Source organism: Opisthocomus hoazin, chromosome 9 (assembly GCF_030867145.1).
Source record: "Opisthocomus hoazin isolate bOpiHoa1 chromosome 9, bOpiHoa1.hap1, whole genome shotgun sequence".
Taxonomy (NCBI): Eukaryota; Metazoa; Chordata; class Aves; order Opisthocomiformes; family Opisthocomidae; genus Opisthocomus; species Opisthocomus hoazin.
The window spans coordinates 6,607,233-6,630,804 of NC_134422.1; the positions used below are offsets into that span (position 1 = coordinate 6,607,233).

The 23,572-nt window shown below is 39.3% G+C and overlaps 1 protein-coding gene and 1 long non-coding RNA gene across 2 annotated transcripts in view; both read left to right on the forward strand.

Annotated features, from left to right (window-relative positions):
• Positions 1 to 8,126: 8,126 nt before the first annotated feature.
• Positions 8,127 to 9,086, forward strand: LOC142362426 (uncharacterized). The gene is made up of 2 exons (XR_012765074.1): positions 8,127 to 8,310; positions 8,417 to 9,086. It is a non-coding gene; the product is annotated as an uncharacterized LOC142362426 (long non-coding RNA).
• A 1,757-nt stretch (positions 9,087 to 10,843) lies between these two features.
• Positions 10,844 to 23,572, forward strand: part of LOC104333270 (von Willebrand factor D and EGF domain-containing protein) — a 193,618-nt gene continuing 180,889 nt past the window's right edge. Inside the window, exon 1 of the mRNA XM_075430952.1 lies at positions 10,844 to 11,152. Within this exon, the coding sequence (XP_075287067.1) occupies positions 11,056 to 11,152 (97 nt within the window). The 5' untranslated portion in view covers positions 10,844 to 11,055. The remainder of the gene's footprint in view (positions 11,153 to 23,572) is intronic.

Genomic DNA, 23,572 nt, shown 5'->3' on the forward strand with positions numbered 1-23,572 from the left:
GGCTCTAGAGGAAGAATTAATTATTTACATGTTTCTCATTAACTTTTTACCTACTGTTAACAGTAGGTTTTAAAAGAATTCCTTTCTGTCTGTGATCAAAGTTTTCAACAAGCCCATTAACAAGCAGTATATTTAGCCATTTTTAATTATTTGCAGTCTATCACAAAATGACATTTGCAATTTGTAAGCATTGCTGAAACACTGCAGGTATTCCAGAAATTCCCAACAAGCCTTTTTGAGCAACCAATGCTTTTACTCACTGCCCTTGACATGCTGTTGGATCCTGTGCTAGTGTATCAGATATTTTCTATCTCTTCTCTTCACCTTGTGAAATAACAGCAAATCTCATGAAAGACTTGAAGCTGTCTGTACACTCACCATGGAGCTGGTGGTCATGTATTTGTCTGGAGTTGTGTCTCTTCTTTAGCCCATCCTGGTAGAACTGTTAGTGGGATTTAGGACAACAGAAGATTGATCCATACTGCTATTTTAGGACAAAATCCCAAGTTTTTTTCCAGCTAAATCTGGACTCAGTTTTGGCAAGACAGTCTTAGAGGAACTTGTGATAAGACGGTCTTCATATTTCATAGGAAAATCTTATAGAATCAGGAAAATTCTCAATAATTGCCACAAAAAAATGTCTTTTGGTACCATTTTGCTCACTCATATCTGAAAACCTAGAGAAAGCAGAACATATCCAAAGATATTAGCGTTTATTGTTCCATATCTTGAGCCACTTGGACTCTCCTGTCTCTGTGAGATGGTGAAACCAAATCCTTTACTAATCAATTCATCTTCCAAACAATTTAAATACATTTTTAAAAAGTTCAAGAAAAGTAGTATAATAGGAATTAGATTTTTAGATTTGTTGAGTCATGCTACCGTGCCTTCCCAAAATGGCTGTTGAGTTTTCTTTGTGTCACTGATGTGCCTTATCTTGCACTTGTTCATCCCCAGCACCACTGCATGCCTCTCTGCGTCCAGGACCCTTACTCAGGGGGTAATGCAGTTTTTATCCAAAGGCTGAAAATATGACTAATGCAACAGTTCCTGCACCACAAAACAGCCGATTTCTGTTCCGTGACCCACTGCAAACCTGAGAGACTTATTTGTGATGCGACAAGCCAGACTGTTGTTCGTGTTGTCAAGCACTGCCCAGCACCAGCTGCTTCTGAGGAAAGTTCAGCAAACTTGATAATGAGCACTGGGAGAACAACAGAAGTTTCTTCTTCAGCTGAACAGGAGCTGGCTTATGGCTTAAATATTTTATGTCCATTATACACTCAAAAATGCTGTGAAAGGTCTGTGTAAGCTCTTCGTTTTCACATAGATATTTAGCCTACACTTAAACACATATAGTAAACTCAGTGTTGTGTAATGCTATTGAATATCACAGGTTTAAGATTTATTACCAAAGGAAATTGCACTGAAACAATTTATTGGAAACAAAACAAAACCTGTGACTTGATGATGGATGACTTTGTTCTCTAGTCTTAGACCAATTATTTAACAAAGCATTTGTTACATTTGACTTTAGGCCAAGCAACAATGTAAGTTGACATATTCTAGAATAATTAAAAAAAATGGACAATTTGTATTACATTAGAGAACCTACAAAAGAGCAAAGCACATTTAGATAGAGTTATAAAATCAACTACCTTGATAACTTTGCCAGTGGTATTTAGTCATAATTTAGCCATTGATATTTAGGCAGTTCTACTAAGTGTACAACAAAATGCTGTAACAAAATGAATCATAAGCTCCACGTCCCTTAATGCTACTTATTGAGTTAACTCTTCAGTGAGAAGCCATTACCTGCAGTGATTACAGGTTCACAGCATGGAAGTCAAAAGCAAATTTGGCATGTGCAAACACCTTCTTCTTTCTTTATAGCTGAAGAAAGGAAAAGTGTCCTGTAACCTAGTCTGCTTCAACTTGGACCAGAGTTTTATAAAGCTATGCACTTGCTGTGGGGAAAAAAGCTTTCCTTCCTCCTATGTTCCTTCTGAGAACTTACACAGCTTCATCTAGTCTGCCCATCTAGGTAGGCAAAGGGTTTGGCCCAAATATTATAAAAGTATTTTGAATGCTGAAAAGAGATCTGCAGACTGTTATTTTAGGCTAATAAACAACACTAGGCTAAAGATACACACTAAAAGAAAACAGTTAGAGAAGCGTGCTCTTGTGGATAATATACACAGAGCAAGTCTGTCTTACTGAAGAAGTGCTTTGCGCTGTTTGGCACCAAACCCGAACCAAAAGGGCTGGGGCATCCCTATCAGGCCGCTGAGCCGGAGGATGAAGAGAAGAATCAATCAGGATGAAACAACAACAAACATCACCTTCTCTACACAGCTATTAGAGAAATAGCTGCTTTAATGGGCTTTCAACCATTAAGAAGTAGAATTAGAGGCTGAATTAGAATATTCAATTAATAGGTAGTCAGCTGTGTAAAACTTATCATGTGACATGGATGCTCTAAAATCCAAATAGGTAAATGTGATTAAAGTCCCTAATAAAGCAAAAATTATTTTCTTGGGTTTGTATAAATAGACATGATAATGTTTGCAGGAGATTTGCTGTGATTGACTACTAATTTCAAGTACCTGCACTGCATCAGTTTGAGCCAAGATAAAAAATAAAACTGGAAAAGGAAATACTTTCTCTGCTGCATTTATAATGTTTTCATTACAATCACTTCAGAAGCAGTGATTGCGGAATTATTGCGTGGTTAATAGCAAATCTCTTGTTGCCAGTAAAACTGAAAGGATAAAAAAGCAACCTTAGAAGTGAACAATGGGAATAACTGACTGTAGGCAAGATCTGAATTTTGCGTATATTAGAAGCCAACGGCTGTTGTACTCAGGATGAAGCGTCCCCTTAAAAAGTGGCTAAAAACAGCTAATCCAAAATTAGGTCATAAAGATGTCCGTGTTTGTTGAAATGGATGACAACAGAAAAGTTGGGCCAAAAGAAAGAAAGCATTCAAAAAAAAGCTTGAGAGAGGTCTATGTATAGTGTGAGACAGCAACACAGTTATTTAAGGGCAGCCCATTATCTACTGCCCAGAAAGCCAAACAGGTTTGTAGAGCTATAATTCTAATTTATGTGATATTTGGGATGAATGCTTATATTAGTGGAAAAAATCCACACAAAACAAAGCCTATTCTAGAACCTTCATTCTGTCTAAAATGTTATTGATCTACAACAATAAATATTATTCTATTAATTTTGTATTACCAGGTTTTCAAAGGTAGGTGAATTAGATGAGGTCTCTTCACAAAATATGAATTTATGAGACAACTGTTATTTATAAGAGCTGAAATAATGTGTTTGGAGTGCTTCAGTTTTTATTTAACACCTGCTTTTCCCTCCACACTACTTTCTTCAGAAAAAATTCAGTAATGAATTGATTTTTACCTGTCTCAAAAGATGAAAACTGGAATTTGCAAAATGTCTGGTTGAGAATACTGAACGGATGAAGCCTTGTAGAAAGTAAATTACTGGGCAGGTTATAAATTGGCCTTTAGCTCCCACAAGGTCTTCCTGAGCTCAGTTGGAAACTTGCTTTTCCCATGGAGTGATGTGTATAAATCAGATTGACTCCATTGAGAGCAATAGATTAAACATATCTGAGATAATAAAGACCCACATTTCCAACTTTTCTCCAGTTTCAGTTATTTTCAAGGTGGGCTAAAGCCAGTAGCCACTTAGAGGTTTATGACAATATTAGCAGTAAAAAATCTGGGATTTTGAAAAAACAGTTCCTGTAAGAGGTGAAGGAGAGTCTTCCACCCATGGGTGGAAGTACGCTGGTTATGACCTGTATTTCAGCAGCTCCTGTTCCACCTTCCAAGGCACCACTAACCGCCAACACATTCTTCACATAACTTTCCTAATATAAAAAGTTGATGATTATTGTTTCATACAAAAAAAAAAAAAAAAAAAAAAAGAAGAGAGAAGCTCGTGAGATGTACCAGCACCCTTTTGTTCTTCAAAATGATGTATTCTGTAAAATCTCTAGAGGGAGAAGTTGTAGGGAAAAAAGCAAAAGAGAAAAGCAGGGAGCAGTAGGTCCCTGCGGATGACAGTCGAGGTGCCATGGCTGATTTATAGGTCTGGAAAAAATTTGCAGTGCCCGTATTATACTTGTTCTGGGGATAAAGAGAGGATTTAATTCACTAGGACTATCAATCTGTTACCTTTCAAGGCAGTAAATTCACTAAATTCACTTAAAAAAAGCAATTCAGCTTCATGGAGTTGTTGTTGTAATATATCATTTATCATTTACTGTATGTAAGTACCAATAGCACAAACATTTAAAATCATAAACAGAACTATAAAGAGATGAAAGAAAAATGTTTCAGAATAAATCTCTGTCTTTTCCAAAGCAACCTACTCTGTGATAAGGTTATAGAGTGAAACATATGTTACTGGGAGCTTGAAATAAAATTCTTACTTGTTCCGTTGCAAAGGTTTTAACAAAATTTCAAAAACTCAGTTCCTATTTGTGTATGATACCAATGGCAGAAAGAGGAGGGGGAATTTTAAGAGCAGGCTGATATGCCTTGGTTTCCTCCGCAGTGATGCAGTGAGGTTTCTCCAGGGGATTTCTCAGAGACCCTAAAACTATATACTACGGGGAGCATCCTATGGAGGAATCCAACTCTCCGTATTAAATCTGCCAGGATGCCTGTCTCTTAAAGCTGATCTTTAAAGTTAATCTGATAGTGATGGATATCCCCATTAATACACAGATTAACCTATCATCTCTGAAAAGAAATAAAATTTGCAATATTTTTCTTTCTTGAATGAATGTAGAGGGGCAATTGAATCAAATTAGGGAACTGATCTATGCTGTAATACTCCCATTTCTCTACCACTTATTTTCATTCATCCACTAGTTAGCCATATTTTACATTTTAATGCCATTTATATCGTATTTTTGATACAGCTATGATTTTTTTTTATTTACTCCTAGCATCCCTTGCTTGTTCATCAGTCTAAAAGCCTTGAAGAGGCAAGATCTGTGTTGAAAAAGTAGAAGCAACCATCAGGTCCACTTGAAAGAAACCCTGCCAAGGCCACTTGCAGTAATCGAGCTTTCTTTGAACGCAACATCTGCTTACATAGACTCTCGCACAAGATCAAATTGTAACAGCCAAGATGGAAAAGGAGGATGAAAGAAGAGATTATAGATATATGGATAGTCAGTTTTAATGCCAGTTTTATGCTGGTTTTAACAGAAGATAAATTCCCACCTTTAGTTATTAAACCTGGTGGTTCTGCCCTGATTCCCTTTATTACTCCTGTCTGGAAGATCTGAAGGGAGACGGGCCCTTTATGATTTTGATTTCTTCAAAAAAGAACAGTTCCAGAAAAAGGCTGAATGAAATGGTTCAAGGTAGGAGCAACACCTTTCCTCTTCCTGCCTTTCCACTGCAAATACTGAGGAAAAACTCCTGTGAAACACCTTTCTACTGCTATTTCAAAGGAAATTGTTTCCTAAATGGAAAGTTCCCTCAATGAGAAAATGAATTCTGCAGTTCTCCTGAGTAACAGTGATTTTTGGATTGGTGTTATCTGTCCATAATCAAGGCTATCAGCAGCCATTTTTCTTACTCTTTCATTTTACTATCCAGTCAAGGTAAGTAAAGACTTAGGGAGAACAGGGAAAGTGGTTTTCCAGAAGTCCAGTTCCTTGTCCCTACTATATCCTGTGTTATTGGACTAATCCACCAATGTAAATGTGTTTTGAGAAATTCCACTCCGTGAGAGTATTGTCATACTTCCTTACTTATTAATTTAGCAGAACAATCAAAATGCAGGTTTTCAGTGTGTTTTTTTTTAATAATCCATTTCACCTAAGTTGCACAATAAATCATGTTCGCAGAAGCTGAAGCAGTTCCTTGTAGAAGACAGGACCATGGCTGATTTAAGCATGAGACAACCTCACAAAACATGAAAGAAATACCGAGCTGATCTTCGAACAAAAAAGATTTCTAAAAAAATTATCTCCTTTCTACAGATTTTGTGGGTATCATACACTTTTCTGAAAATAGATTCTGATGAAAAAAATCCCCAGCCAGTTCAAATACACACAGTTTGGACATGGGTGTCCTCTTTTTATTAGTATTTGCTAATTACTGATCTCTTGACATGGAAAAGTCATCTTTGGTTTTGAGCTGCTGAGCAATGAAAACCATTCCCTTAGATATGTCTTCGAGCACTTTGGAGCAGAGCTAAATTGCAGATGTGTTTTATATTGACACCTCTGCAATAGCTTTGTGTTTTCCAGTAAAGTAAGGGAATCATATGCAAAATGCACGACCATGCCCTAGCGCACACCAGTTCACAGGGTGCTGGGCTCACACGTAGCTCACCTGCCCTAGAAGAGGTGTCCACCCGAGAAGGTCACCGGTGGTGCACACTGCAAATTTAATAAGGGCACACTGCACCCAATGAAAGTTCAGATGGCTGGGGCAATATACACAGCAAAACAGTGAAAAGAGCAAAACAAAGGCTCATCCCCTTGCGCGCCCAGAGCGGTGGGTGCACCACATCAGGTCAGAGAACACATTCAACTTTGAACCACACCAAGGCCAAGTGTACTTACAAGGAATTGATTTAATTCCTCTAATAGGAGCAGCCTCAGAGCCCAAGCACTCATGCTCTGTATACCCTTAAAAAACCTGGAAATAATGAACTAGGTTTCTTCACTTAGCTCTGCTTTAGAGTTTGAACTCCCATACTTTGACCCACTGGCTAACGAGGAGCAATGCACTGAAAGCCATCAGAGTTCTTTCACAAGGGAATTAGAAGCTGAAAGATAAATACACCAAATGATTGAGTGTAGAAATCACTCTCTATACTCCAGAAGCTGCGCATAGGGCAATATGCTTTTTTATCATGAATTATTAACCCTAAAAATGGTAACTAGTCCTCACTTAAATGAAGAGCTTGGCCCTGTAAATTACATGTACTACTTCTTGTGTTATTCTCTGCAGAACCAGATATGCTGTGTTTGATACACTAGAACACAAAACAGAGGAAAACACACGCTGCAATTACTGTGTGACCGCTGTTCACTTCCCCATACTAGGCATAAACTGAGATGAAGCACTTACCTTTGAACATCACTCACCTGTACAGTCATGAAATAAGAGTAGTGAGATACAGAGCAGCTGTTGGGGCTAACACGTCCATGAACACAGTATCTTGTTTATAATAACTACACTTAATAATTGTCTAAAGTATATAGAAAGAGATGGCTAAAAGAAATAGAAGCCAACAGAAAACAGAGAGAATCCAAGGCCTGAATCCCTTCTCATCCTTTTGAGGAAAATCCTTCGGGGAGGGGCACTTGCTGGAGACTGCTGGGACTCAGTTAAAACCCGTTATGGCAAACCTTTCCACCTGCTCAGAAGCTGCAGAAAGGTTTGCAAGTCAGTAGACACAGCCAGCCCGTATCAACAGAGAAGGGATTGCCCTGGGATCGCAGCAAGTTTATTCCTTCTCACTGGACTTAGCAGGTATTTCCAATTGGATAAAGCAAACAAACAAAGATTCACAGAGGAGGGTTTTGGCAGGCATAAATGTGTAAATTCAAACTCACAAAAAAAATGTGTACTATTTAGTGAAGACTTCTATCTGAAGGACTCTGTCCTGATAGGAAAGTGTGTGTACAGGCAAGGTCATGCTCTCCATGGCACCCATGAATAACAAATCTTTTCTATGCTTAGAAAGCCACCCCAGGGGACAGCCTCATAGTAAGGATGTTTCTCATAGGAAGTAGAAGGAAATAAACCTGGCCTGTCATTTTTAGATCAGTTTCTAATGAGTATGTTGGAGTTTCAAAGAATTTAACAGCTGCCTGCTGGCTCAACTGCAAAAGGAAGGTGCTAGCCACATTCATTTTTTGAGAAGAGGAACTTGTTATCATAGAATCATAGAAAGTTTTGGGTTGGAAGGGATCCCTAGAGGTCATCTAGTCCCACCCCCCCCCCAGCGAGCAGGGACACCACTAACTAGATCAGGTTGCTCAGAGCCCTGTCCAACCTGGTCTTGAATGTTTCCAGGGATTGGGCCTCCACTACCCCTCTCTTCTCCTTCCTGGGGTGACACAGGTAGACGGACAATTCCACATGATCTTCAGAAGATACCTAAGTGATGGGATTTCATCCCTCAAAATTTCACTATAGCCCAGGACTTCTGTATGCATCTCTTCAGCCTCCTGCACTGACTCAGAAGCCTGAGCATTTCATACTTGGAACAAAGTGTCAGAAAGTCATGTCTCTGGAGGCCTTCAAGGTATTTGTGTTTTTATCATCATGTTATGATTCAGTCCCTTCCTGAGGCTTGGTTCTGCATCTGAAGAAAGAAGTAAAAATTGTTGTTCTTATTACTCTTCCCACAGCCTTCCTCCTACCTCTGCTTACCTCCCTCTGGGCTGCCCAGACCTCTCTGCCCCGAGACACCACAGGTCCTCCAGCCCATCCCCAGCATTGCAGCACCAACTCACCAAGTGGGATGTTTCAGGCAAACACTGTCTCTTTCTTATGAAGTGATCTGAATACCTAATATGCATATCCATCAAATAATTTTTGGCCAAGTCTGAAATGCTGCTGCCAGCTTCCAGCTGTGACATTTGGCTTGGTTTAACTCCCTGTATCCAACTCCACCATTGAAAATTAATTTAACACAAGATGGACTGGTGTCAGGCCTTCAGTGTTGTGTTGTCTTTTTGTGCACATGGTGAAGATAATTGTGTCAAGTCTTCATCACCCACACTTGACCACACCAGCTTTCTGGGGAGTTTCAGTTTCTTCTCTTACTGAGGGTAATAATTTTTCTGAAAATTTTTTTTCTGAATTCTGTAAGGTGTTGTCTTGGGCTGAGAGAATGGGAAACAAGGAATATTTGTACCTCTTTGACCTGGAGCTGTTTGTCCTCATGAATTGAAGGGAGCCATATCCAATCCAGGGAAACCCCTCGGCTGACAAAATGGGAAGCTTCATTTCATCTTTACCAGGAGTAACTACCTTCAAAGGCTCCCTCTGATTAAAACCTGCTTAGGGAGACAACAGGTAAGGGGATAGATAAGCAAGCCTATAAAGCTGACCCTTTTCTGCTGTTGCCCTGAATACCTTCCAATTGCATTTTTTTGCCTTATTACTTTTGCTTTCTGTACCCAAAATACCAACAAAAGTTGGATTGTTTGTGAAAAGCTCTCATGTTGTGAATTGGTTTTGGTTGTCAGTATTTTGGCAAGGATAAATCTCAACCCACAACAGATTTCAGTCTTCTTCATGTTAAATGTTAAACATTAGAGCTATGTCTTTTAGGACAAATCTCTGATACAAAGCAGATTGAGCTCCTACCAGTGTGTAGAAATGGCCACAAACAAATTCGGGAATTAACTGAAAAAGCCATGTAAAGGCAGAAGCTGTGTTCTGTTTAAAATAAACTGGATTTTTTTCATTTGTTATACATTTGTACTCAAGAAATGGATGGGGATCTCTTAGGGAAAAAACAAATCAAAAATTGTGGAATTGGAGTCTTAATAAGCTTGAAGGGATATAACCTAAGTATCAGTAAAATCAATGAAAAAACTCCCAAAGGGATACAAATCAGGCCCATGAGATAGCTAATCCAATGGGACTGTTAAAAGCAGTGATTCTGCAACATCAAAATCCAAAACCAAAATTAAGCAAAGAGTTTTAGAAGTTTCTTTTTAAATAACTTATATTTCCCTCAAGGAATCCAGCAGTAAAATTCCTCAAGGGATGTAGTTAAGCTGAATGAACAACATTTGAAATGCCTTGGCTGTACTGCAATATATTTTTAACATCTTTGTTTATGCTTTTAGATTAAATACTCCTCATAGTGACTTGCATGGAATGTTTACAGACTTGTGTATCACTCTGTTATCAGATAATTCACAATATCCTCACTTAAACAAGCAGACACAAACTAATCAAACTTGACAAGTCAGAGAAAAGAAGTGCAGGTATGGAAAACACTGAACTGTGGGTGGGGATACAATATTTTCTAAATAAAATGCCATTAATATCAGCGTATATCATGCAATTTAATAGCAAATCCTTCATATTGCGCATTAATCTGGCAATCTGTGTTGTCATACAATAAACATTGTTCGCACAGACTAGAAGCAGCACGAAGGACCCATGCAACAGGGCACTTTCCAGTCAGACAAACTTTGGAAAAATGTGGTTGAGCAACGTGAGTGATGGAATTCTTTCAGTGCTGTTTGCTTCTGTTTTCTATTCCTGTTACTGTTGCTGGTGAGCAGCCCTTCTGCAACGTCCGTCTCATTTTTCAGGGCGGGTTGGCTGAGCAAATGCTGCCGCACTTTATTTCAGCAGCAAGGGACTGTTCTCTAAAATACCGAGCAATGACACATCGCCCCAAGACACAAACCTCCAGGATTACTCTTTGCACTGCACAGACCACTTCTGTAGCAGTTTTACACTCATGTAACCTCCAGCACTCCGAAGCAAAAAAAAACCCCACCTATTTGCAAGCTAACATTTTAGCATTTTTTAACCCCCTCTCGTGTAAGCGCGATGTCAGACATGACTGCAATAATCTGAAGTTAGTGCTGTCTGCTCTGAAATCCTCATGAGTAGGCACGTTTGGCTTACAACTCTAGCTTCTCCCGGGTCACCTCCTACCACCGACACGGACAGGACACGCTGTTCTCACCCTCCGCGTGTGCGGGTGTGCTACCGGGGGTGTAAACCTGGGCAGCTGCAGGCAGAGCAGCTGCAGGGACACAGGCTCCCCGCTGCTCTGTTGGTGAGTGGGTGGGTGAGCGTGGTTTGTGTGTAGCTGGAGGGCTGCCCTCTTGGAAATTCTGGGGTTAATGACATATTAAGCCCTCTCCAAGAGATTGGATTGAAAAGGACAAAAGAAAGGAAAAAAACCAAGTTGAAACAGGCAGGCAGGCTGATGGCTTTTCCTGCAAAGTTTAGTACTTCAGAAGTTAACTTTTAAGTAACTGCAGATGCATGGATAAAACCTGCCTTGGACAGTATGCGGCAGCCCTTTGCTTTCCATCAGCATCTCCAACTTGTTGCCTACCTCTGTTGGATTCCCTTGTTGGCCATTAGCACTGAGTCAGCTCCATTAGGTAAGGATTTTGTACTTTTTAATTATTTGATAGTCATTTGGGAGATGGAGTTCATGTGTATTTTAAACTGAGATGATCTTGTTTACATTTGCTTTTGAATGTGGGTTAGAGAGATAGAGGGCTATTATTAGAAAGACTCTCCAAAATAGAATGGAAGTAAGGCTAAAATAAACAACTTCTAAGGTAATGAAGAAGGTCACAGTGCAAGCTGCTTACAGCACACAATGTTTATTGTTCATCAGAGGACTTTCATTTTTCTTTTTTTCCTTTTTGTTTTTTAAATAAAGAAAATACAAACATCTGTAGATTCTTACTTCCTATTAGGAAAAAAAAACCAAGTGATTTAAAGAATATTCATAACATTTTCCCATACATGGAACACATGAGATGAACCATAAAAGAAGAAAAAGCTTTAAAATAAGAATATATTCCTCTAAGGAAAGAAGTATATACACCATATATCAGACCAACGTTATAGATTAGCTAATTACACATATAATAATACACAGCTATACAGTCCCTGGCAATAAAAAGTTTGTATTTTTTCTACTACTATACACATTAAATGCAAGGCTTGTTTTGCTCTAGCACAGAGTTTGAGGAGGACATAGATTTTACATATGTAGCTTGTTTATACAGCTTTATTAATCTATTGCAAGAATACGTTGAAAACCACATTAGACATTATTCGACTAGTAAAAACAGAGTTAATAAAAAAACCACTGAGAACAGCGGTAAAACCAAAGCGTAGTGCTGTGAGTGATTATGGATACAGCTTTGGCAAACACTGTGTAGGCACTCCCCCCCCTTAATGGCAATGCATTGCAATATTTTACAAAATTCAATTCTGGTAGAATTTCAACTAGTCTTAAAAATGATTGTCAGCCAGCACTCATTAGCTCTATGAAGATAAAACAATTTAAAGCACTCTCCATTAGAATATCAAAGGGTCACACAGAAAGGTTTGCAGGACAAAACACAAGGCAAATGACCTTATTGCCTTTATCTTCAAACAACGCCTTTAATTTCTGAAACCTTTTGAAGGGTTGCCAGTTTTATGGAGTGTAGCAGCTATTTATCTGATAGAACAAGCTTTTCATCAAAAGGAAATGATCTTTTAACTCCTAGTAACTAAGTAACTGTATTTTACACTGTATTTTTGTGGCTGAAGGTAATATGTATAGACATACTTGTTAAACTGGGAACACAAAACAAGAATTAAGAAAGAGCTCGCTGTCTCTCAGGTGATGCAGAAGGATTCATGAGACTTGTTGGTTCTTTTTTACTAGTGTGAACTTGAAGTAAATTAAACTGCTCAAAAAACTTTACGTTCTGACAGATTGTGTTGTGACATTATAAGGATATTAACAGAGCCATATGCTGTTTACTTTTGTACTCTGAGTATAACAAACCTACTAATCCCATAAGAATTTCACTGTGAATAAGAAACGTCTGACCAAACAGCTTTTTGCAGATGCCTCATTAAGAAAAAGAAGATGAAAAAGTCCTTTAAAGACCAAGGAAGAACTTTATCATCTTCTGCAGTCTTATTTTAAGGGAACGAAGCTCCCAGAGATGGAGAATGTTCTCATCATCTGGGGTTTTTACATCATTTCCTGTGACTGAGAAACATGAAAGGGTTACCAGTAATGCCCGTAGCTGCTCTCTGGTAGAAGATTAAGTAAAGCATCAGGGACAAAAGCAACTCAGTGAATCATAGATGTGGGAGGGCTGACACAACACAAAGCTTGTCAGACTTTTCTCAGATGAAACTCCGTAAATAAGTCTATCAAAAGAAAAAGATAACAGATTTTTTACAGAGGTATTTTAGACAGAAGTATTTATGTTAAAACAGATAGTTGCTTGTAACATCACTATCGAGATGGAATTGCTCCCCATCCCTTCTGGAGCCTTTGCATAATGTACATTGAAAAAGTTTTTAATTTGGATATGAGCTTTCAGCAAAAGCATCAACCTCCCTCGAAGCTCACAAAATCCACTGGAGCTTCACTGCAAAGTGTTACATGTACAGCAAAATCAGACACAATTATCTGTTTGCAAGTTCACTCCTGTGGATTTTCCTCAAATCTGAAGCGTAAGAGAAAATTTTGAGCATATCCTCAGGTGAAGAAAGAGGAGAAAATAGAGGATGGTGTCAGGGGAAGGCTAGGTGCCTACAGCCAGCGGGAAAACACTCTGCATTCTCAAACAATCCAAATGGTCTAACTTGATTTAAGAAAGTAAATGAGAATCGTCTAGCATGGCAAAAATTATTCAGTATGTCTTGCAATTTTATAAACCCTGATCTTGCTTTCAGTAGAAGAATGAAATGAAATGCAGAGTACATAATCTGCTTTGTGTGCTACCCACAAGCAACCCATGATCTCACGGTGAGCTTCTGCTGCAAAATCAGAGTGCCACAGACTTTCCATGCTTTAAGCGAAAATCCGCTGAAGCTGAGAAAGCATTTCCCCATGAGTATTTCAAAAGTAGGAATTCAGACTGTTCAGGACCTTTCCCACTTGCTTCATGTACCTCCTGCAGATGAAAAACCCTCCCATCCCTTGGCCAGACCTCAACGTGCCAGCCAGGTCCCCAGCAGCCCCTCGGAGCCCCAGGGCTCCTACCTCCCTCTGGTCCCCGAGCAGGGGAGTGGTGCAAACACCCCCGGAGAAGCCCCAGGGTATCTGGCCTGGAAACAGCTTGCAGGGACCAAGGTCTGGTTGGATTGGGGACATTCCCATGGCTTTAGAAATTACCTTGGAATTATTCTGGCTCCATGTCTTCACTCTGTGGAAAACACAGCAGACGTCTAAAGCGCTGTGCAAACAAAGATACCCTGCTGAATGCTTTCCTACAGAAGGAAACCCAAGGCTCCCTGGCCGTCACAAATAAGCAGTAACAACTCCCAAAGGAAGAGGAACAACCTTTACAGCATGTTTCTCTCCATGTGCTATTTTTAATTATCAAAAGCTGTTTACAGGTTAATATTTTATTTCCCTCCTATTTAAGTTGTTGTCAACATCAAGTAACCTCATTGGCCCCATTGTCTGAAATTAAGCCAGTTCATATTTTTTGAACTAAGAATGAAATCTGATTTTATCTGATTATGTGCTGTCAAAGCGAAGCTAGTAGCAGGGGCTGTACAATGATTTCTGTTTGCTGATAACTTTCTTGTTGAGCTCCTTTTTATCTGAAAGACAAGAGGGTTATGCTTACTGCAGGAACAGTTCTTTCATGAGGAAGGCAGAATCGAGTGGCTCGTGCAGTCTGGGGATGAGGGAATCTCTTTCACCTTATGATGGATGTGTTTGTGACGCTCTCCAGCAGCATCAGGATGTCACTACTGAATTTTAGGACTTTGAATTTTGGTAGGGAAATATTTTTTAGCTCACGCATTTGTCTTCCAATCTTGTGGTGAAAATTAATAGTTGTTTTCAAAGTTATACAAGCTTACAGAAAACATTTGGTGTGAGAGGTCTGCCTTTCTGCTGTGGCTCTCAAGGATTTGCCTATTTCCCGTTGACCTGCCAAATGTATGTACTGTTTAAACTCCTTAACAGCAATTTATTACTCTGTGCTGTACTAAAATTGAGGATCATTTTATTAGACACTGTTCATAACAGTATAGGACATTCATGGCCAAAATGTTTGCTTTAATAGTCCAGCTCCTCAAAGTTATTTTGTCTCCAAATGCCAAATCCGAAGAAGTATTGTATACATCTAACTTCCCTGGCAATCGATAGGAGCTGCAAGTAGTCAAGACAAATCAGTGTTTGTTCTTAAATTGGCAAGACAAATTGCTGCGGAGAGGAAGCATCATCATTCTGTTTTACAGATGGGATGGAGACGTGAAGCGGCTCAAGGTCATGCAGAAAATCCTTTGGTGGAGCTGAGATCTGTGCCGAGGCCTCATGAGTCACAACCCAGCCCCATTAACGGCAGCACAGCTCATAATTGAAACGAAAGCCAGTACAGTAAATAGGAGTGTGATAAAAATGCTGAACCTTTCTCCATCTTCCTTGTAAACTCTGAAGTCAAATGGCTACACACACAAAGGGACACAAAGGTTTGGTGGTGGGTTTTAGACTACTTTATGTATTTTAGATGACCAATACTTGAAAATTCCCTGAAGTCCCCTTTGATTTCCATCAGGAAAGGATCCATTCACTTCCAAAACGCTATATCTACTTTATCATACAAATATAGTTGAAGAAAATAAGGAAAAGTCAGTCCTGCACTAACTTCATTAGAGATAGAATATCTTTTCTGTTTTTTCCTACTTCTTCCTAGACCTCTTCTGTAGCCTAAGAAAACATTTCTCACTTTGGAAATGGCTCTTTCATCCCAATATATTTCCTTTTTTTTCTTTTTTTTTTTTGGTAACCTAGGCTTGCAGCTTTGAAAGGCTGAGAATATTGTGAGAAGTACCATTTTATTTATTTTTCAATGGATTTGTACTGTACCACTTTGAATAGCTTGTTGGGAAAAGTCCTCAAGGCAGCCAGGTTACTGGTTTGCCTGATTTTGTCTACAAATTTGTTTCCTTGGACATTTGTAGGTTTGTTCTGAATTTTGTTTACTGTATTCCTGGATGAAACATCTTTCCTGTCCCCTCACAGATGGAGGTTTAGTGCTGGACATTGCTGATGCCCAGTCCAGTACAAAAATGGATACAGTCTCTAATGTTTTGTTGGCAGCATATGTTGCTTGTTTAATGATTTTTACATTTTCTTCAAAGTTGTATATTTTAACTTGAGTTATGACCTTTATTAATTTCATTGTGGCAGCTACACTATGAGTTTTGCCGTAAGCAGAGATTATTTATGGTGAAATCTGAAAGAAGTGGATTAGTTTGAAGAATATTTTTTATCTGACTTTGAAACACCAGTAAAACCATGTGTTAGTGCATGCAATTGTTTGTACAGCTTTTCTGGAAAGAGTTTTGCGCGTTAAGCTCTTAGGAGATTTACTTAATGAATGTGTGTACTCATTTGCTTCTTTCTGACACATATTATTTTGATTATTGTGATGTCTATTACTTTGATTGCTGTGTTCACACTGCATGGCATCCACAGGGAGCCACAAGGGAATATTCTACATATTGAAAGGAAAAAAATTGATTGCCTAATATAGTTGAGTGATTGTGGTAGTCTGCTCTGCTCCTTTTGCTGGTTTTATATTAATTCATCGATTGAGAGTGAGTTTATCTTATTCCCCTATTTTGTTCACAAAGCAGCTTCCACGAGCCGGATAGCAATTTATCTGCATACCACAATAATGTAATGCATCTCCTGTGGTAGCTGGAGCATTTTACAACTCAACTGTCCCTTGACAGCTTTGCGTGTTGACAGTTTCAGTAAATGGTCCCTCATGTAGTATCTTGCTAGTGCCTCATCAGCTCACTACCTCCTGCAGTTTCCACGAACTGGTGGATACCCCAACTGTTTTTCCTTCTCATGCATATAAGAAAAGGCATAAAATTTCCCATCCCAGACTCACAGTCTTACTTCCTCTTCTTTTTTTAAATAGCTCATCAAGTTATGTTTAATTTGTCTCAGATGGCAAAAGTCTCTGGAAAAAAATCTAGAAGATGATACAGAGACAAGAGGGTTCTCAGAAGTTCCTGGACTAATACTTTTATAGTGAGTTTAATGGCAAATATGGAGAATGACTTGGGATCTGAACTAAACCAATCTTTTACAGAAAGGAGCATTTCTTATGTCAGCTTGCTTCTCATCTCCTTTTAAAATTTTATTTGCCTGATGTTTGACTGTCATGCAAACTTTTCATGGAACTTTATTTCATTGATTTTCTACAGACCTTTATGCAGAGCAAAGGGAGGTAAACCTCAGTCACTAGTTTATTTAATAGTTAAGCTAACTTTTTGTAATTCATAATTTAATAATTAAAATTTTCTTTAGAATTAGCATTATTAGACCTCACTGCATTAGTCAGATACGTTATTTGTTTATCTGGTCCAGCTACCAGAACAGACAGACTTGCAAACATCTTTCAGAGATTATTTTTAATAGTCTTCTTTGTCCCTTTCCTCCAATTATTTGCTTTATAATCAGCTATGGGTATGCTGTAAAATTAGTTGACTGTGACTCAGCCTCCCTCAATAACACAGCATAGATACTTTGATTCACTCAGGGTACCTTATTATCAGCTCTGTTCTTTTCGTAATGGGCTAGAGAAAAAAATATATAAAAATTCACAGAGCCATTTGCTCCATTCTTTTATTGGATGTTAAGATTAGAGCTAGCAACAGAGTCATAAACAGGGTGAAATCTAATTAATTCCTTGTTTCTCTTTTGCAAGAAATACAAGGAGAATGAAGAGGAGGCTCTTTCCTACCCCAATGTACTTGCAACTCATTCTTCAAGTGCTAAAATACGTGGACTTTTCATTTTCTGAATGTGTATAAAGCAGAATAAAAATAAAGGTAAAAGAAAGCTATCCTTCTCCTTCGGCTAGCCCATAACCACCCCAGAAGGTTATTTTTGCTCCAACCGAGTCCTGTAAGTGCCAGTGGGACTCAGCCACCCACACGCCATAACATTCCTGATGTATTTGGGCTTCTTTTCTCCTGTAATATCCTTTTAAAGTCTCACTCTTCGTTGCTGAACATAGGAATCCTCCAGTTTCAAATAATTTTCAGTCCTTTGCCTGAACTAGTTATTTCAATTGATCCTGTAAAACAAATCACTAATAAACCACTGCGAACGCTTACACTGGGAAAGCTGGAGTAGCATTCCCAGTCTGGAGCAAAGACACATTTTGTTCATCCTCCCGTCGCCGTGTGGGGGTAGCTGTGCAGGGACACGACCTGCCCTGCCCAGCGGCTCAGCATCTGCTGAAACAGCGGCAGGTAGGACTCGCTTGTGCCTCCCAGCACAGCACCAGTACAATCCTGCCCACTGCAACACACCTCACGGGGGAAGAGGTTGCAATTTCCTTAAGATAACATACTCAGAGACTGCGACTGTGTGGAAGCACTCGGGCTCAGATGTGGAGGGCTGAAGTTTGACTTAATCCCTGTCCCTAGCATGTGTTTGTGTGAGGGCATTAGGCTTAAAGATACTGATGTACTTTAGGATAGCTGGATTCGAGTTGCAGACTACGATCCCAGCACAAGTTATACATCTCCCACAGGAGTTTTACAAGTATTTTCTCCTCTTGATATAATTGCTGCCTTGCAATACAAGTAGCTTTGACATGAATCATAGATCTACTACCTACCCCCATTCCTTTTCTTCTTCTTCCTTTTTCATGTTTTCCCAATAACTGATATTTTAGTCATGAAAATCACCCACAGTTATTCTTGCTGCTTCATAATGTCTGTTATCCTCTAACGTTTCTTGTTCTGTTTGCTGTTACCTATACTCCTTGCATGGGTGTGTAGACACTTTCTCTCATTAATACACTCCTGACAATATTATTCATCTGCTGTTTCAAAACAACTCCATCTTCTGTCTTAGGTCTGAGCTCGCAGATTGCCTCCTGAGAATACCAAGCATCCTCATTAAGTGCCGGCGGGATGCGAGGGGACCTGGCGAGCCGTGCCTGGTCAGCCCCACGCAGCTCCCAAGGACCCTGGCATAGAAGCACTCGCAAGGTCAAAAAACTGTTCTGGAAGGAGCTTCCTTACCCCTCAGAAAGGCTGGTGGCAGAGACACTAAATAGTACTCGCACACATAGTGATTAGCTGGAAAACAAGCTGTCTTTCAAGGTCTGATTTTTTGTGGTGGGATTGGATTTTATTTTTTTAAGACCCTTGAAGCAGACAACATTATTCTGGCTACGTTTAATCAGGTTTGCTGAGAAATCCTTCCCTGGTAGTAAAGCATAGGCTTTCTGAACGACCTTTTGGTGAGGTTCTCAGATTTAAAACCGTGCAGCTGGTCAGCACATGGGGATAGGGTATGCCTTTGACAACATGTATTAATACTTACATTGCTTTCAATGCAGCTAAACTGAATATAAAACTAAAATGTTGAAGTCCTGTAAAAGGTAGCGCAGATGGACACGTGTACGTGAACACAGGAAACGCCATTTTGGCCACTGTTATCACTACTTCATGTAATTATTGCTAAAAATTAGTGCTGCAGAAATACTGCAAGAAAAATTATGATGGTCACAAAAACATACTGTACATGGCCACCCATTAAGCAGGATTTTTGCATCTGAATTCCATCAGAGGCTCACCACTGTTATAGCCCTGCTCTTCACTGTGATTATCTGCGTAACAGCTTATAGACTATACGACTTCCCAAAGATAACCGACTTCAGGCTGAGTAACTGCTGTTGATCTGCACAGGAAGGTTTTTTTTCTTTCTGATTGCTTTAACAATTGAAAACAATTAAAATTTTACTTTGCCACCAAGACAAATCCAGGAAAAACCCGAAGTGCTGACTGATAGTCTGGTATTTTGGTAATCGCTTCCGACAGGAAAGATGTTGTGTTTAGGATACAGGAGCTGGATCAATCTCTTCTGTCATGGACAAGTATCCTCAGAACCGGTCTATCGATTATGCTGGAGGGAGTATCTTTAGATCTCTTACTTGAACTGTTTCACTTTCTATTAGTAATGAGATACATCTTGGTATAAGGGCTTCAATGCCAGTCTTCCGTGTGTTCGTCTACTGTAAAGCTGTGAATAATTGCAATGGACAGCAGGTTCATTCATTCTATGGCATAAGGTATATTTGCTATTTATAAAACATAAAAGTGAAAATAAAGCAATTCCACTACAGAGTTAGACAGGTAGATAGACTGATGATTCAATTGATCAATACCTGGATTTCTGGTCAAAGCCATACACCCAAGTGCACGAGCCTCATCCGAAGATGAAACCTGTACCAAAAAAATATACAAGTCTTCTCACAACTTGCACATTTCTATGAAAAGTTTCGTTAACAACATACAAAAGAATCAACACTTAAAATTTCTTTCCAGCTCTAACCCAAGCATATGTTTTTTAGAAGAATAAACAACCTAAATAAAAGGGGCAGAAAATTTCAATATTAGTAATGTTACTTTGTTGTGAGTCCACAACAATGCAGAAAGGAGTGATTTATGGTCATTGGTGCTTATGAAGCAATGTTCTAACACACTGATTTTCAACTGGTTTTTTAATCAAAGGTCCTTCTCTGTAAAAAGAAAGCCGTAGAATATCCTGTATCCTCTATTGTTTTCTGCTGAAGAGAGGGCATAAGAGAATTGGATATTTTGCATGAAGAAAACAAGCTAAAGTGAACTTAATTTTTGCTTTACAAAAATCATAATTTACTGAAGGCAAAGGAGTCCTTAATTTGGGAGGCTCTGATGAGGGCCCTGGAGCAGGGGGGCAGCAAGCACCCACTGGCACGCAGCAGACAGCTGGACAGGCAGATATTTGGGTAAATTCTGTATGAAGGGCTGGGAGGTGCGCACTATTTGTTATATGAACTGAAATCTGACATCTTAAGAGCCCTCATAGCTTAAATAATATTTCAGCCTATAAGATATGTCTGGGAACACCTGTCCTCTAATAGCAGAGGGTTTGAGCAAGGCGCTCCCCCTCATCCAGTGCAGCAGCTGGGGATGACAAAGGCTGCGCTGGGTCTCTCTCCATACCCATATCTAATAGCTTCTTCAAGGCCATGAGATTATTCCTGCCCCTTAAAACCACCTTCATTTCCTAAAGTGTTGTCTAGTACTACAGTGCACTGTTAAGCTGCTGCCATGTTTTTCCATTCTGGTAGAAATTATTGTTCTATATAGTTTGATTTTAAGAGTGCATTCTGGCATCCATTTGGGAAAAAGGCACTATATAAAAGCAAAATCAATACAAGGGACAGTTATATTTCCTGAGCTTTTTCATTAGCTATAAAATAGACACATTCAAGAAGGGAGGGGGAAACAACGTCAGTGTTACCTAGACTGAAGGAGGACAAGAAAAAGCACAGAAGAATGTGTGCCCTGGCAGGAGCACGAACTCTGCAGCTTTGCTGGGCACAGGCAGATCTCTGCTCTCACGACTTCCAAACACTCCTGCAAGACACCGACCTCTCCTGTGACAGGCATCAAGCCATCAAGCTGGAAAAATACAGAAATAAATGTATTTTGGTCAATGAGGTGTTTCTTGGCTTGTTCTCAGTTTTCATTAAAGCCAAACTGACCATTGGCTGAATATTCACAGAGAAACTTTGCCTTTGCTCAGAAGAATGGACAGAAGAGCCATAAAATAGTGCTGAGCCAAATCCTTCCTCAGATCCCCACCAAACTCCACCCATGCTGTCTTTGTTTGATCTTTTCTCCCAAAGTATACCAAAATATTCTGCTTTCTGCCTGAACAGGCTGTCCTTTCAAGCATCCCTGCATAAGCCTCTCATCAGCTCATGCAAAATGTTTTCTAAGATTTGCAAGAATAGAGCTGGAACAAATTCTGAAAAACTGTAATCTATATTTCTACAATTATAAACGTAAAGATATTGCAGTGAATTTTTACCAAAATCAAATCATTACTGCTTTGTTTAAGCCCAGCTGAAAAATTAAAATTCATACTGCTACATTAGCCAGTACTCTAACACAGGTTACTAAACCATAAGAGCAAGAATCTTATTTTAGCTTGGAGTAAAATTTAAAAATCACAGTGTCTTTTGGGTATCAGCATGCAATTACGTGAATGAGAAATTACTCACAAGCTTTTTTCCTCTTTCTAGCGTGGGCCTTCTATAATGGCATTTTTGTTAGTAGGAAATACCTGTCGTCTGTAGAAAAATAATTTGTCTTGGTTTTTTGAAAACTAAATTATCCCCTCTAAAAGATTAGCTGAAAAACATGGTATAAATTTATAAGCATTCCAGATCAAATACAAAGTTTTGCTTCTTTCTGGTGACCCCTAGTGATCTATTTGTGAGAGAGTTCAAGAGTGAACCCAACAAGTTATTTATTAATGAAACTCAGATAAAGCATCTGGAAAATTTTATCAGTGTGAATTTGCCACTAGCCCATAATTCAGGGAACTGGGGAATAAAGGCCCAGAAAACTTATCAGACTGAGACTGTTCATTTGAAAGCCAAGTGAAGCTGTGAAGGAACATGCGAGCTGACAATAACAGAGAGCATGAAATAGCAGAAGAGCATTTGTAGGACAGCCACTGCGTAAAATTGGCCTCTCAGGTTTAACGTACACTATGTGATTACCATCGAGAAGCTTTACATATATCTCCCATGTTTTTCTTTTAGCCTTGTGCTCTCAGTTTTGTTATTCACAGAAACTCCCATCCTCTTTTGGTTTCTCTTGGGGCTCTCCGTGAGGTAAGATAGTGGAGCAAACCAGGACTGGGCTGCAAAACTAGGGAAAAAGTAGCCATTAAATGGAATTTCATTTTTATTATCACAGATATCTGGCTTACAAATCAAAACATATTTCAAACCCATTTCATGAAGGTGCCTCAGTAAGCTGTCTCCCTCCCTGCTTGCATGACCATTATATTAGATGACTGCGAGGCGTAGCTTGTTGAACACGTAATTTCATCAGGAGAGAGTGCTCATTGCTGTGCGCACACTGCTGCGTGATAGCAAAGGTTTGGATTAAAAAGAACAAGCCTCCAGCTAGCGCTGCCCGGCTTCTGCAATTGTACAGTACATCTCGTACAAATAAGAGACATTTGTCCACCACATTCATTCCTCTTCAGTTAATAATTGTAAGATGAGCTTTAGCAAGATGTTTTGGTGCTGTTGTGCCATCCGTCACTGTCCCAGGACTCTGCCTTCCTCCCACCCTGCCCAGAGCCCTCCTCATCCCAACTTCTGCTAGTTCCAGTCTCCAGCTCCTGCTCAGACTTTTCCTTGGTAGCAGCTGGAGCTTGGACATTTTGTCTCCCCCAGCACCCTTCTTCCAGGGGAAGGTGTGGGAAAGCATTTCTTGTTTCATCTCTAATTGCAGCGACAGGGCAGAAATTTACATTTTTAGCAGTCCTTTTGCACATCTCGGTATCCCGCTCAAACCAACCGAGTTTTGTTTTGATACCGAATGAAATGGAAGAGTGTGTCTAATTTCTTAACACAGGGATCTCATGTCATGAACCATAATACCGTGTTAAATTCAAGGCTGTTGGTCCTGTCCAATTCCACTGATTTTCACTGGGAATATACCACTCATACGAGAGCAGAGTTTGGCTCATTTGTGTATTGTAACAGCTGCCCTCAAACCCATTTTCATTAAAAAAACTTTGAGACCAGCCTTACAGGTCACAGATTCCTGTTGTATATTTTCTTCATTTCTTATCCCAGATCAAACTGTTTAAAAAAATAATATTCACCATCTGAATATTTTGATTTCTAATGTAAGGCAAGGCAAGAAAATTTCCCTTCTGTTTATATAGCAGAAAGATTTATCACAGCTTGTTAAATTCTGGAATGATTAAG